The 15,849-nt window shown below is 54.6% G+C and overlaps 1 protein-coding gene across 1 annotated transcript in view; it reads right to left on the bottom strand.

The window, feature by feature from the left end:
• Window positions 1-465: 465 nt before the first annotated feature.
• Window positions 466-15,849, bottom strand: part of LOC134927092 (cytochrome P450 2C31-like) — a 218,087-nt gene continuing 202,703 nt past the window's right edge. Inside the window, exon 8 of the mRNA XM_063921095.1 lies at window positions 466-765. Within this exon, the coding sequence (XP_063777165.1) occupies window positions 572-765 (194 nt within the window). The 3' untranslated portion in view covers window positions 466-571. The remainder of the gene's footprint in view (window positions 766-15,849) is intronic.

Raw genomic sequence — 15,849 nt, 5'->3', positions numbered from 1 at the left:
CCTCAGCAATCGCAGCAATGACGCCATCAGCAACAGCAATCGCAGCAATGATGCCATCCTCAGCAACCGAAGCAAAGATGCCATCCTCAGCAACCGAAGCAATGATGCCATCCTCGGCAACTGAAGCAATGATGCCATCCTCAGCAACCGAAGCAAAGATGCCATCCTCAGCAACCGAAGCAAAGATGCCATCCTCAGCAACCGAAGCAATGATGCCATCCTCGGCAACTGAAGCAATGATGCCATCCTCAGCAACCGAAGCAATGATGCCATCCTCGGCAACTGAAGCAATGATGCCATCCTCAGCAATCGAAGCAATGATGCCATCATCAGCAGCAACCACAGCAATGGTGTCATAATCCTCAGCAACCACAGCAATGTCGCCATCATCATCATTATAATCAGCAACAGCAACAAAATATAATAAAGATATAAATGAAAAGAATATCATCTGGAATGCTATAGTAATTAAACTTGATTTAATTAATTCTTTGGTGTACATTATAATAAGTATTAATCATCACATGCTTGGTGTCCATAGAGGGGTCACTCTTTGGGTAGAGGACAGTCCCTAGGATGACAGGGAGCGAGGTGTAGCACAGAGCTGGTAGAAAGGCACAATTTTAATACTGTTTTCTTTCAGGGTTTTACAGTCCAGGCGCTCAGTGCCGGGGGGAGGGGAGAGGGTGAATTTCTGGAGCAGAGCAGAAAAAAATTTGAATAGTGACAAGCGAGCCTGGACCTCTCCAGCACAGATACGTTTCCCTAATAGAGAGAGAAGAAAGGTGGGAGGGAGAGAATTAGTTGTAATACAGAAGCATACAATACTGTATATAATTCTATAACAGTGTACATAGAACTCTAGTCTGCCCCATTTCTCCTCACAGGACACACAGAGCTCCAGACTCCCCCAATTCTCCTCACAGGACACACAGAGCTCCTGTCTCCCCAAATTCTCACCACCAGACACACAGAGCTCCCGTCTCCCCCAATTTTCCTCACAGGACACACAGAGCTCCCATCTCCCACAATTCTCACAGGACACAAAGAGCTCCCATCTCCACCAATTCTCCTCACAGGACACACAGCGCTCCCATCTGCCACAAATTTCCTCACAGGACACACAGAGCTCCCGACTTCCCCAATTCTCCTCACAGGACACACAGAGCTCCCGTCTCCCCCAATTCTCACAGGTCACACAGAACTCCCGTCTCCACCAATTCTCCTCATAGGACACACAGAGCTCCCATCTCCCCCAATTCTCCACACAGGACACACAGAGCTCCCGTCTGCCACAAATTTCCTCACAGGACACACAGAGCTCCCATCTCCCCCAATTCTCCTCACAGGACACACAGAGCTCTCATCTCTCCCAATTCTCCTCACAGGACACACAGAGCTCCCATCTCCTCCAATTCTCCTCACAGGACACACAGAGCTCCCGTCTTCCCCAATTCTCCTCACAGGACACACAGAGCTCCCGTCTCCCCCAATTCTCACAGGATACACAGAGCTCCCATCTCCCCCAATTCTCTTCATAGGATACACAGAGCTCCCATCTCCCCCAATTCTCCACAAAGGATACACAGAGCTCCCATCTCCCCAATTCTCCACACAGGACACAGAGAGCTCCCGTCTCCCCCAATTCTCCTCACAGGACACACAGAGCTCCCATCTCCCCCAATTCTCCTCACAGGACACACAGATCTCCCATCTCCCCCAATTCTCACAGGATACACAGAGCTCCCATCTCCCCCAATTCTCCTCACAGGACACACAGAGCTCCCGTCTGCCACAAATTTCCTCACAGGACACACAGAGCTCCCATCTCCCCCAATTCTCCTCACAGGACACACAGAGCTCCCGTCTTCCCCAATTCTCCTCACAGGACACACAGAGCTCCCGTATCCCCCAATTCTCACAGGATACACAGAGCTCCCATCTCCCCCAATTCTCTTCATAGGATACACAGAGCTCCCATCTCCCCCAATTCTCCACACAGGACACAGAGAGCTCCCGTCTCCCCCAATTCTCTTCACAGGACACACAGAGCTCCCTTCTCCCCCAATTCTCCTCACAGGACACACAGATCTCCCGTCTCCCTCAATTCTCACAGGATACACAGAGCTCCCATCTCCCCCAATTCTCCTCACAGGACACACAGAGCTCCCATCTCCCCCAATTCTCCACACAGGACACACAGAGCTCCCATCTCCCCCAATTCTCCTCACAGGACACACAGAGCTCCCATCTCCCCCAATTCTCCTCACAGGACACACAGAGCTCCCATCTCCCCCAATTCTCCTCACAGGACACACAGAGCTCCCATTTCCCCCAATTCTCCTCACAGGACACACAGAGCTCCCATCTCCCCCAATTCTCCACACAGGACACGCAGAGCTCCGATCTCCCTCAATTCTCCTCACAGGACACACAGAGCTCCCATCTCCCCCAATTCTCCTCACAGGACACACAGAGCTCCCATCTCCCCCAATTCTCCTCACAGGACACACAGAGCTCCCATCTCCCCCAATTCTCCTCACAGGACACACAGAGCTCCCATCTCCCCCAATTCTCCTCACAGGACACACAGAGCTCCCATCTCCCCCAATTCTCCTCACAGGACACACAGAGCTCCCGTCTCCCCCAATTCTCCTCACAGGACACACAGAGCTCCCATCTGCCCCAATTCTCACAGGACACACAGAGCTCCCATCTCCACCAATTCTCCTCACAGGACACACAGAGCTCCCATCTCCCCCAATTCTCCTCACAGGACACACAGAGCTCCCATCTCCCCCAATTCTCCTCACAGGACACACAGAGCTCCCGTCTCCTCCAATTCTCCTCACAGGACACACAGAGCTCCCATCTCCCCCAATTCTCCTCACAGGACACACAGAGCTCCCATCTCCCCAAATTCTCCTCATAGGACACACAGAGCTCCCATCTCCCCCAATTCTCCTCACAGGACACACAGAGCTCCCACCTCCCCAAATTCTCCTCACAGGACACACAGAGCTCCCATCTCCCCCAATTCTCCTCACAGGACACACAGAGCTCCCATCTCCCCCAATTCTCCTCACAGGACACACAGAGCTCCCGTCTCCCCCAATTCTCCTCACGGGACACACAGAGCTCCCGTCTCCCCCAATTCTCACAGGACACACAGAGCTCCCATCTCCCCCAATTCTTCTCACAGGACACACAGAGCTCCCATCTCCAACAATTCTCCTCACAGGATACACAGAGCTCCCGTCTCCCCCAATTCTCTTAACAGGACACACAGAGCTCCCGTCTCCCCCAATTCTCCTCACAGGACACACAGAGCTCCCACCTCCCCCAATTCTCCTCACAGGACACACAGAGCTCCCATCTCCTCCAATTCTCCTCACAGGACACACAGAGCTCCCATCTCCCCCAATTCTCCTCACAGGACACACAGAGCTCCCATCTCCCCCAATTCTCCTCACAGGACACACAGAGCTCCCATCTCCCCCAATTCTCCTCACAGGACACACAGAGCTCCCGTCTCCCCCAATTCTCCTCACAGGACACACAGAGCTCCCGTCTCCCCCAATTCTCACAGGACACACAGAGCTCCCATCTCCCCCAATTCTTCTCACAGGACACACAGAGCTCCCATCTCCAACAATTCTCCTCACAGCATACACAGAGCTCCCGTCTTCCCCAATTCTCTTAACAGGACACACAGAGCTCCCGTCTCACCCAATTCTCCTCACAGGATACACAGAGCTCCCGTCTCCCCCAATTCTCCTCACAGGACACATAGAGCTCCCATCTCCACCAATTCTCCTCACAGGACACACAGAGCTCCCGTCTCCCCCAATTCTCCTCACAGGACACACAGAGCTCCAGTCTCCCCCAATCCTCCTCACAGGACACACAGAGCTCCCGTCTCCACCAATTCTCCTCATAGGAACCACAGAGCTCCAGTCTCCCCCAATCCTCCTCACAGGACACACAGAGCTCCCGTCTCCACCAATTCTCCTCCCAGGACACACAGAGCTCCCGTCTCCCCCAATTCTCACAGGACACACAGAGCTCCCATCTCCACCAATTCTCCTCACAGGACACACAGAGCTCCCATCTCCCACAATTCTCCTCACAGGACACACAGAGCTTCTATCTCCACCAATTCTCCTCACAGGACACACAGATCTCCCGTCTCCCCCAATTCTCCTCACAGGACACGCAGAGCTCCCATCTCCCACAATTCTCCTCACAGGACACACAGAGCTCCCATCTCCACCAATTCTCCTCACAGGACACGCAGAGCTCCCATCTCCCTCAATTCTAATCACAGGACACACAGAGCTCCCATCTCCACCAATTCTCCTCACAGGACACACAGAGTTCCCATCTCCCCCAATTCTCCTCACAGGACACACAGAGCTCCCATCTCCCCCAATTCTCCTCACAGGACACACAGAGCTCCCATCTCCCCCAATTCTCCTCACAGGACACACAGAGCTTCTATCTCCACCAATTCTCCTCACAGGACACACAGAGCTCCCATCTCCCCCAATTCTCCTCACAGGACACACAGAGCTCCCATCTCCACCAATTCTCCTCACAGGACACACAGAGCTCCCATCTCCCACAATTCTCCTCACGGGACACACAGAGCTTCTATCTCCACCAATTCTCCTCACAGGACACACAGATCTCCCGTCTCCCCCAATTCTCCTCACAGGACACACAGAGCTCCCATCTCCCACAATTCTCCTCACAGGACACACAGAGCTCCCATCTCCACCAATTCTCCTCACAGGACACACAGAGCTCCCATCTCCCCCAATTCTCCTCACAGGACACACAGAGCTCCCATCTCCCCCAATTCTCCTCACAGGACACACAGAGCTCCCATCTCCCCCAATTCTCCTCACAGGACACACAGAGCTTCTATCTCCACCAATTCTCCTCACAGGACACACAGAGCTCCCATCTCCCCCAATTCTCCTCACAGGACACACAGAGCTCCCATCTCCACCAATTCTCCTCACAGGACACACAGAGCTCCCATCTCCCCCAATTCTCCTCACAGGACACACAGAGCTCCCATCTCCCCCAATTCTCCTCACAGGACACACAGAGCTCCCGTCTCCCCCAATTCTCCTCACAGGACACACAGAGCTCCCATCTCCACCAATTCTTTCTCCTCACAGGACACACAGAGCTCCCATCTCCCCAATTCTCCTCACAGGACACACACAGCACCCATCTCCCCCAATTCTCCTCACAGGACACACAGAGCTCCCGTCTCCCCCAATTCTCCTCACAGGACACACAGAGCTCCCATCTCCCCAATTCTCCTCACAGGACACACAGAGCTCCCATCTCCCCCAATTCTCCTCACAGGACACACAGAGCTCCCATCTCCCCCAATTCTCCTCACAGGACACACAGAGCTCCCGTCTCCCCCAATTCTCCTCACAGGACACACAGAGCTCCCATCTGCCCCAATTCTCACAGGACACACAGAGCTCCCATCTCCACCAATTCTCCTCACAGGACACACAGACCTCCCATCTCCCCCAATTCTCCTCACAGGACACACAGAGCTCCCATCTCCCCCAATTCTCCTCACAGGACACACAGAGCTCCCGTCTCCTCCAATTCTCCTCACAGGACACACAGAGCTCCCATATCCCCCAATTCTCCTCACAGGACACACAGAGCTCCCATCTCCCCAAATTCTCCTCATAGGACACACAGAGCTCCCATCTCCCCCAATTCTCCTCACAGGACACACAGAGCTCCCACCTCCCCCAATTCTCCTCACAGGACACACAGAGCTCCCATCTCCTCCAATTCTCCTCACAGGACACACAGAGCTCCCATCTCCCCCAATTCTCCTCACAGGACACACAGAGCTCCCATCTCCCCCAATTCTCCTCACAGGACACACAGAGCTCCCATCTCCCCCAATTCTCCTCACAGGACACACAGAGCTCCCGTCTCCCCCAATTCTCCTCACAGGACACACAGAGCTCCCGTCTCCCCCAATTCTCACAGGACACACAGAGCTCCCATCTCCCCCAATTCTTCTCACAGGACACACAGAGCTCCCATCTCCAACAATTCTCCTCACAGGACACACAGAGCTCCCGTCTCCCCCAATTCTCTTAACAGGACACACAGAGCTCCCGTCTCCCCCAATTCTCCTCACAGGACACACAGAGCTCCCAACCCCCCCAATTCTCCTCACAGGACACACAGAGCTCCCATCTCCTCCAATTCTCCTCACAGGACACACAGAGCTCCCATCTCCCCCAATTCTCCTCACAGGACACACAGAGCTCCCATCTACCCCAATTCTCCTCACAGGACACACAGAGCTCCCATCTCCCCCAATTCTCCTCACAGGACACACAGAGCTCCCGTCTCCCCCAATTCTCCTCACAGGACACACAGAGCTCCCGTCTCCCCCAATTCTCACAGGACACACAGAGCTCCCATCTCCCCCAATTCTTCTCACAGGACACACAGAGCTCCCATCTCCAACAATTCTCCTCACAGCATACACAGAGCTCCCGTCTTCCCCAATTCTCTTAACAGGACACACAGAGCTCCCGTCTCACCCAATTCTCCTCACAGGATACACAGAGCTCCCGTCTCCCCCAATTCTCCTCACAGGACACACAGAGCTCCCATCTCCACCAATTCTCCTCACAGGACACACAGAGCTCCCGTCTCCCCCAATTCTCCTCACAGGACACACAGAGCTCCAGTCTCCCCCAATCCTCCTCACAGGACACACAGAGCTCCCGTCTCCACCAATTCTCCTCACAGGACACACAGAGCTCCAGTCTCCCCCAATCCTCCTCACAGGACACACAGAGCTCCCGTCTCCACCAATTCTCCTCCCAGGACACACAGAGCTCCCGTCTCCCCCAATTCTCACAGGACACCCAGAGCTCCCATCTCCACCAATTCTCCTCACAGGACACACAGAGTTCCCATCTCCCACAATTCTCCTCACAGGACACACAGAGCTTCTATCTCCACCAATTCTCCTCACAGGACACACAGATCTCCCGTCTCCCCCAATTCTCCTCACAGGACACGCAGAGCTCCCATCTCCCACAATTCTCCTCACAGGACACACAGAGCTCCCATCTCCACCAATTCTCCTCACAGGACACACAGAGCTCCCATCTACCACAATTCTCCTCACAGGACACACAGAGCTCCCATATCCACCAATTCTCCTCACAGGACACACAGAGCTCCCATCTCCCCCAATTCTCCTCACAGGACACACAGAGCTCCCATCTCCCCCAATTCTCCTCACAGGACACACAGAGCTCCCATCTCCCCCAATTCTCCTCACAGGACACACAGAGCTTCTATCTCCACCAATTCTCCTCACAGGACACACAGAGCTCCCATCTCCCCCAATTCTCCTCACAGGACACACAGAGCTCCCATCTCCACCAATTCTCCTCACAGGACACACAGAGCTCCCATCTCCCACAATTCTCCTCACGGGACACACAGAGCTTCTATCTCCACCAATTCTCCTCACAGGACACACAGATCTCCCGTCTCCCCCAATTCTCCTCACAGGACACACAGAGCTCCCATCTCCCACAATTCTCCTCACAGGACACACAGAGCTCCCATCTCCACCAATTCTCCTCACAGGACACACAGAGCTCCCATCTCCCCCAATTCTCCTCACAGGACACACAGAGCTCCCATCTCCACCAATTCTCCTCACAGGACACACAGAGCTCCCATCTCCCACAATTCTCCTCACGGGACACACAGAGCTTCTATCTCCACCAATTCTCCTCACAGGACACACAGAGCTCCCATCTCCCACAATTCTCCTCACGGGACACACAGAGCTTCTATCTCCACCAATTCTCCTCACAGGACACACAGATCTCCCGTCTCCCCCAATTCTCCTCACAGGACACACAGAGCTCCCATCTCCCACAATTCTCCTCACAGGACACACAGAGCTCCCATCTCCACCAATTCTCCTCACAGGACACACAGAGCTCCCATCTCCCCCAATTCTCCTCACAGGACACACAGAGCTCCCATCTCCCCCAATTCTCCTCACAGGACACACAGAGCTTCTATCTCCACCAATTCTCCTCACAGGACACACAGAGCTCCCATCTCCCCCAATTCTCCTCACAGGACACACAGAGCTCCCATCTCCACCAATTCTCCTCACAGGACACACAGAGCTCCCATCTCCCCCAATTCTCCTCACAGGACACACAGAGCTCCCATCTCCCCCAATTCTCCTCACAGGACACACAGAGCTCCCGTCTCCCCCAATTCTCCTCACAGGACACACAGAGCTCCCATCTCCACCAATTATTTCTCCTCACAGGACACACAGCGCTCCCATCTCCCCAATTCTCCTCACAGGACACACACAGCACCCATCTCCCCCAATTCTCCTCACAGGACACACAGAGCTCCCGTCTCCCCCAATTCTCCTCACAGGACACACAGAGCTCCCATCTCCCCAATTCTCCTCACAGGACACACAGAGCTCCCATCTCCCCCAATTCTCCTCACAGGACACACAGAGCTCCCATCTCCCCCAATTCTCCTCACAGGACACACAGAGCTCCCGTCTCCCCCAATTCTCCTCACAGGACACACAGAGCTCCCATCTGCCCCAATTCTCACAGGACACACAGAGCTCCCATCTCCACCAATTCTCCTCACAGGACACACAGAGCTCCCATCTCCCCCAATTCTCCTCACAGGACACACAGAGCTCCCATCTCCCCCAATTCTCCTCACAGGACACACAGAGCTCCCGTCTTCTCCAATTCTCCTCACAGGACACACAGAGCTCCCATCTCCCCCAATTCTCCTCACAGGACACACAGAGCTCCCATCTCCCCAAATTCTCCTCATAGGACACACAGAGCTCCCATCTCCCCCAATTCTCCTCACAGGACACACAGAGCTCCCACCTCCCCAAATTCTCCTCACAGGACACACAGAGCTCCCATCTCCTCCAATTCTCCTCACAGGACACACAGAGCTCCCATCTCCCCCAATTCTCCTCACAGGACACACAGAGCTCCCATCTCCCCCAATTCTCCTCACAGGACACACAGAGCTCCCATCTCCCCCAATTCTCCTCACAGGACACACAGAGCTCCCGTCTCCCCCAATTCTCCTCACAGGACACACAGAGCTCCCGTCTCCCCCAATTCTCACAGGACACACAGAGCTCCCATCTCCCCCAATTCTTCTCACAGGACACACAGAGCTCCCATCTCCAAAAATTCTCCTCACAGGATACACAGAGCTCCCGTCTCCCCCAATTCTCTTAACAGGACACACAGAGCTCCCGTCTCCCCCAATTCTCCTCACAGGACACACAGAGCTCCCACCTCCCCCAATTCTCCTCACAGGACACACAGAGCTCCCATCTCCTCCAATTCTCCTCACAGGACACACAGAGCTCCCATCTCCCCCAATTCTCCTCACAGGACACACAGAGCTCCCATCTTCCCCAATTCTCCTCACAGGACACACAGAGCTCCCATCTCCCCCAATTCTCCTCACAGGACACACAGAGCTCCCGTCTCCCCCAATTCTCCTCACAGGACACACAGAGCTCCCGTCTCCCCCAATTCTCACAGGACACACAGAGCTCCCATCTCCCCCAATTCTTCTCACAGGACACACAGAGCTCCCATCTCCAACAATTCTCCTCACAGCATACACAGAGCTCCCGTCTTCCCCAATTCTCTTAACAGGACACACAGAGCTCCCGTCTCACCCAATTCTCCTCACAGGATACACAGAGCTCCCGTCTCCCCCAATTCTCCTCACAGGACACATAGAGCTCCCATCTCCACCAATTCTCCTCACAGGACACACAGAGCTCCCGTCTCCCCCAATTCTCCTCACAGGACACACAGAGCTCCAGTCTCCCCCAATCCTCCTCACAGGACACACAGAGCTCCCGTCTCCACCAATTCTCCTCACAGGACACACAGAGATCCAGTCTCCCCCAATCCTCCTCACAGGACACACAGAGCTCCCGTCTCCACCAATTCTCCTCCCAGGACACACAGAGCTCCCGTCTCCCCCAATTCTCACAGGACACACAGAGCTCCCATCTCCACCAATTCTCCTCACAGGACACACAGAGCTCCCATCTCCCACAATTCTCCTCACAGGACACACAGAGCTTCTATCTCCACCAATTCTCCTCACAGGACACACAGATCTCCCGTCTCCCCCAATTCTCCTCACAGGACACGCAGAGCTCCCATCTCCCACAATTCTCCTCACAGGACACACAGAGCTCCCATCTCCACCAATTCTCCTCACAGGACACGCAGAGCTCCCATCTCCCTCAATTCTAATCACAGGACACACAGAGCTCCCATCTCCACCAATTCTCCTCACAGGACACACAGAGCTCCCATCTCCCCCAATTCTCCTCACAGGACACACAGAGCTCCCATCTCCCCCAATTCTCCTCACAGGACACACAGAGCTCCCATCTCCCCCAATTCTCCTCACAGGACACACAGAGCTTCTATCTCCACCAATTCTCCTCACAGGACACACAGAGCTCCCATCTCCCCCAATTCTCCTCACAGGACACACAGAGCTCCCATCTCCACCAATTCTCCTCACAGGACACACAGAGCTCCCATCTCCCACAATTCTCCTCACGGGACACACAGAGCTTCTATCTCCACCAATTCTCCTCACAGGACACACAGATCTCCCGTCTCCCCCAATTCTCCTCACAGGACACACAGAGCTCCCATCTCCCACAATTCTCCTCACAGGACACACAGAGCTCCCATCTCCACCAATTCTCCTCACAGGACACACAGAGCTCCCATCTCCCCCAATTCTCCTCACAGGACACACAGAGCTCCCATCTCCCCCAATTCTCCTCACAGGACACACAGAGCTCCCATCTCCCCCAATTCTCCTCACAGGACACACAGAGCTTCTATCTCCACCAATTCTCCTCACAGGACACACAGAGCTCCCATCTCCCCCAATTCTCCTCACAGGACACACAGAGCTCCCATCTCCACCAATTCTCCTCACAGGACACACAGAGCTCCCATCTCCCCCAATTCTCCTCACAGGACACACAGAGCTCCCATCTCCCCCAATTCTCCTCACAGGACACACAGAGCTCCCGTCTCCCCCAATTCTCCTCACAGGACACACAGAGCTCCCATCTCCACCAATTCTTTCTCCTCACAGGACACACAGAGCTCCCATCTCCCCAATTCTCCTCACAGGACACACACAGCACCCATCTCCCCCAATTCTCCTCACAGGACACACAGAGCTCCCGTCTCCCCCAATTCTCCTCACAGGACACACAGAGCTCCCATCTCCCCAATTCTCCTCACAGGACACACAGAGCTCCCATCTCCCCCAATTCTCCTCACAGGACACACAGAGCTCCCATCTCCCCCAATTCTCCTCACAGGACACACAGAGCTCCCGTCTCCCCCAATTCTCCTCACAGGACACACAGAGCTCCCATCTGCCCCAATTCTCACAGGACACACAGAGCTCCCATCTCCACCAATTCTCCTCACAGGACACACAGAGCTCCCATCTCCCCCAATTCTCCTCACAGGACACACAGAGCTCCCATCTCCCCCAATTCTCCTCACAGGACACACAGAGCTCCCGTCTCCTCCAATTCTCCTCACAGGACACACAGAGCTCCCATCTCCCCCAATTCTCCTCACAGGACACACAGAGCTCCCATCTCCCCAAATTCTCCTCATAGGACACACAGAGCTCCCATCTCCCCCAATTCTCCTCACAGGACACACAGAGCTCCCACCTCCCCCAATTCTCCTCACAGGACACACAGAGCTCCCATCTCCTCCAATTCTCCTCACAGGACACACAGAGCTCCCATCTCCCCCAATTCTCCTCACAGGACACACAGAGCTCCCATCTCCCCCTATTCTCCTCACAGGACACACAGAGCTCCCATCTCCCCCAATTCTCCTCACAGGACACACAGAGCTCCCGTCTCCCCCAATTCTCCTCACAGGACACACAGAGCTCCCGTCTCCCCCAATTCTCACAGGACACACAGAGCTCCCATCTCCCCCAATTCTTCTCACAGGACACACAGAGCTCCCATCTCCAACAATTCTCCTCACAGGACACACAGAGCTCCCGTCTCCCCCAATTCTCTTAACAGGACACACAGAGCTCCCGTCTCCCCCAATTCTCCTCACAGGACACACAGAGCTCCCAACCCCCCCAATTCTCCTCACAGGACACACAGAGCTCCCATCTCCTCCAATTCTCCTCACAGGACACACAGAGCTCCCATCTCCCCCAATTCTCCTCACAGGACACACAGAGCTCCCATCTACCCCAATTCTCCTCACAGGACACACAGAGCTCCCATCTCCCCCAATTCTCCTCACAGGACACACAGAGCTCCCGTCTCCCCCAATTCTCCTCACAGGACACACAGAGCTCCCGTCTCCCCCAATTCTCACAGGACACACAGAGCTCCCATCTCCCCCAATTCTTCTCACAGGACACACAGAGCTCCCATCTCCAACAATTCTCCTCACAGCATACACAGAGCTGCCGTCTTCCCCAATTCTCTTAACAGGACACACAGAGCTCCCGTCTCACCCAATTCTCCTCACAGGATACACAGAGCTCCCGTCTCCCCCAATTCTCCTCACAGGACACACAGAGCTCCCATCTCCACCAATTCTCCTCACAGGACACACAGAGCTCCCGTCTCCCCCAATTCTCCTCACATGACACACAGAGCTCCAGTCTCCCCCAATCCTCCTCACAGGACACACAGAGCTCCCGTCTCCACCAATTCTCCTCACAGGACACACAGAGCTCCAGTCTCCCCCAATCCTCCTCACAGGACACACAGAGCTCCCGTCTCCACCAATTCTCCTCCCAGGACACACAGAGCTCCCGTCTCCCCCAATTCTCACAGGACACCCAGAGCTCCCATCTCCACCAATTCTCCTCACAGGACACACAGAGTTCCCATCTCCCACAATTCTCCTCACAGGACACACAGAGCTTCTATCTCCACCAATTCTCCTCACAGGACACACAGATCTCCCGTCTCCCCCAATTCTCCTCACAGGACACGCAGAGCTCCCATCTCCCACAATTCTCCTCACAGGACACACAGAGCTCCCATCTCCACCAATTCTCCTCACAGGACACACAGAGCTCCCATCTACCACAATTCTCCTCACAGGACACACAGAGCTCCCATCTCCACCAATTCTCCTCACAGGACACACAGAGCTCCCATCTCCCCCAATTCTCCTCACAGGACACACAGAGCTTCTATCTCCACCAATTCTCCTCACAGGACACACAGAGCTCCCATCTCCCCCAATTCTCCTCACAGGACACACAGAGCTCCCATCTCCCCCAATTCTCCTCACAGGACACACAGAGCTTCTATCTCCACCAATTCTCCTCACAGGACACACAGAGCTCCCATCTCCCCCAATTCTCCTCACAGGACACACAGAGCTCCCATCTCCACCAATTCTCCTCACAGGACACACAGAGCTCCCATCTCCCACAATTCTCCTCACGGGACACACAGAGCTTCTATCTCCACCAATTCTCCTCACAGGACACACAGATCTCCCGTCTCCCCCAATTCTCCTCACAGGACACACAGAGCTCCCATCTCCCACAATTCTCCTCACAGGACACACAGAGCTCCCATCTCCACCAATTCTCCTCACAGGACACACAGAGCTCCCATCTCCCCCAATTCTCCTCACAGGACACACAGAGCTCCCATCTCCACCAATTCTCCTCACAGGACACACAGAGCTCCCATCTCCCACAATTCTCCTCACGGGACACACAGAGCTTCTATCTCCACCAATTCTCCTCACAGGACACACAGAGCTCCCATCTCCCACAATTCTCCTCACGGGACACACAGAGCTTCTATCTCCACCAATTCTCCTCACAGGACACACAGATCTCCCGTCTCCCCCAATTCTCCTCACAGGACACACAGAGTTCCCATCTCCCACAATTCTCCTCACAGGACACACAGAGCTCCCATCTCCACCAATTCTCCTCACAGGACACACAGAGCTCCCATCTCCCCCAATTCTCCTCACAGGACACACAGAGCTCCCATCTCCCCCAATTCTCCTCACAGGACACACAGAGCTCCCATCTCCCCCAATTCTCCTCACAGGACACACAGAGCTTCTATCTCCACCAATTCTCCTCACAGGACACACAGAGCTCCCATCTCCCCCAATTCTCCTCACAGGACACACAGAGCTCCCATCTCCACCAATTCTCCTCACAGGACACACAGAGCTCCCATCTCCCCCAATTCTCCTCACAGGACACACAGAGCTCCCATCTCCCCCAATTCTCCTCACAGGACACACAGAGCTCCCGTCTCCCCCAATTCTCCTCACAGGACACACAGAGCTCCCATCTCCACCAATTCTTTCTCCTCACAGGACACACAGAGCTCCCATCTCCCCAATTCTCCTCACAGGACACACACAGCACCCATCTCCCCCAATTCTCCTCACAGGACACACAGAGCTCCCGTATCCCCAAATTCTCCTCACAGGACACACAGAGCTCCCATCTCCCCAATTCTCCTCACAGGACACACAGAGCTCCCATCTCCCCCAATTCTCCTCACAGGACACACAGAGCTCCCATCTCCCCCAATTCTCCTCACAGGACACACAGAGCTCCCGTCTCCCCCAATTCTCCTCACAGGACACACAGAGCTCCCATCTGCCCCAATTCTCACAGGACACACAGAGCTCCCATCTCCACCAATTCTCCTCACAGGACACACAGAGCTCCCATCTCCCCCAATTCTCCTCACAGGACACACAGAGCTCCCATCTCCCCCAATTCTCCTCACAGGACACACAGAGCTCCCGTCTCCTCCAATTCTCCTCACAGGACACACAGAGCTCCCATCTCCCCCAATTCTCCTCACAGGACACACAGAGCTCCCATCTCCCCAAATTCTCCTCATAGGACACACAGAGCTCCCATCTCCCCCAATTCTCCTCACAGGACACACAGAGCTCCCACCTCCCCCAATTCTCCTCACAGGACACACAGAGCTCCCATCTCCTCCAATTCTCCTCACAGGACACACAGAGCTCCCATCTCCCCCAATTCTCCTCACAGGACACACAGAGCTCCCATCTCCCCCAATTCTCCTCACAGGACACACAGAGCTCTCATCTCCCCCAATTCTCCTCACAGGACACACAGAGCTCCCGTCTCCCCCAATTCTCCTCACAGGACACACAGAGCTCCCGTCTCCCCCAATTCTCACAGGACACACAGAGCTCCCATCTCCCCCAATTCTTCTCACAGGACACACAGAGCTCCCATCTCCAACAATTCTCCTCACAGGATACACAGAGCTCCCGTATCCCCCAATTCTCTTAACAGGACACACAGAGCTCCCGTCTCACCCAATTCTCCTCACAGGATACACAGAGCTCCCGTCTCCCCCAATTCTCCTCACAGGACACACAGAGCTCCCATCTCCACCAATTCTCCTCACAGGACACACAGAGCTCCCATCTCCACCAATTCTCCTCACAGGACACACAGAGCTCCCATCTCCCCCAATTCTCCTCACAGGACACACAGAGCTCCCATCTCCCCCAATTCTCCTCACAGGACACACAGAGCTCCCATCTCCCCCAATTCTCCTCACAGGACACACAGAGCTTCTATCTCCACCAATTCTCCTCACAGGACACACAGAGCTCCCATCTCCCCCAATTCTCCTCACAGGACACACAGAGC

The sequence above is a fragment of the Pseudophryne corroboree genome, chromosome 5, assembly GCF_028390025.1.
Source record: "Pseudophryne corroboree isolate aPseCor3 chromosome 5, aPseCor3.hap2, whole genome shotgun sequence".
NCBI lineage: Eukaryota > Metazoa > Chordata > Amphibia > Anura > Myobatrachidae > Pseudophryne > Pseudophryne corroboree.
The sequence above is the reverse complement of the archived record's forward strand: the minus strand, read 5'-3'. Positions and strand labels throughout refer to the sequence as shown.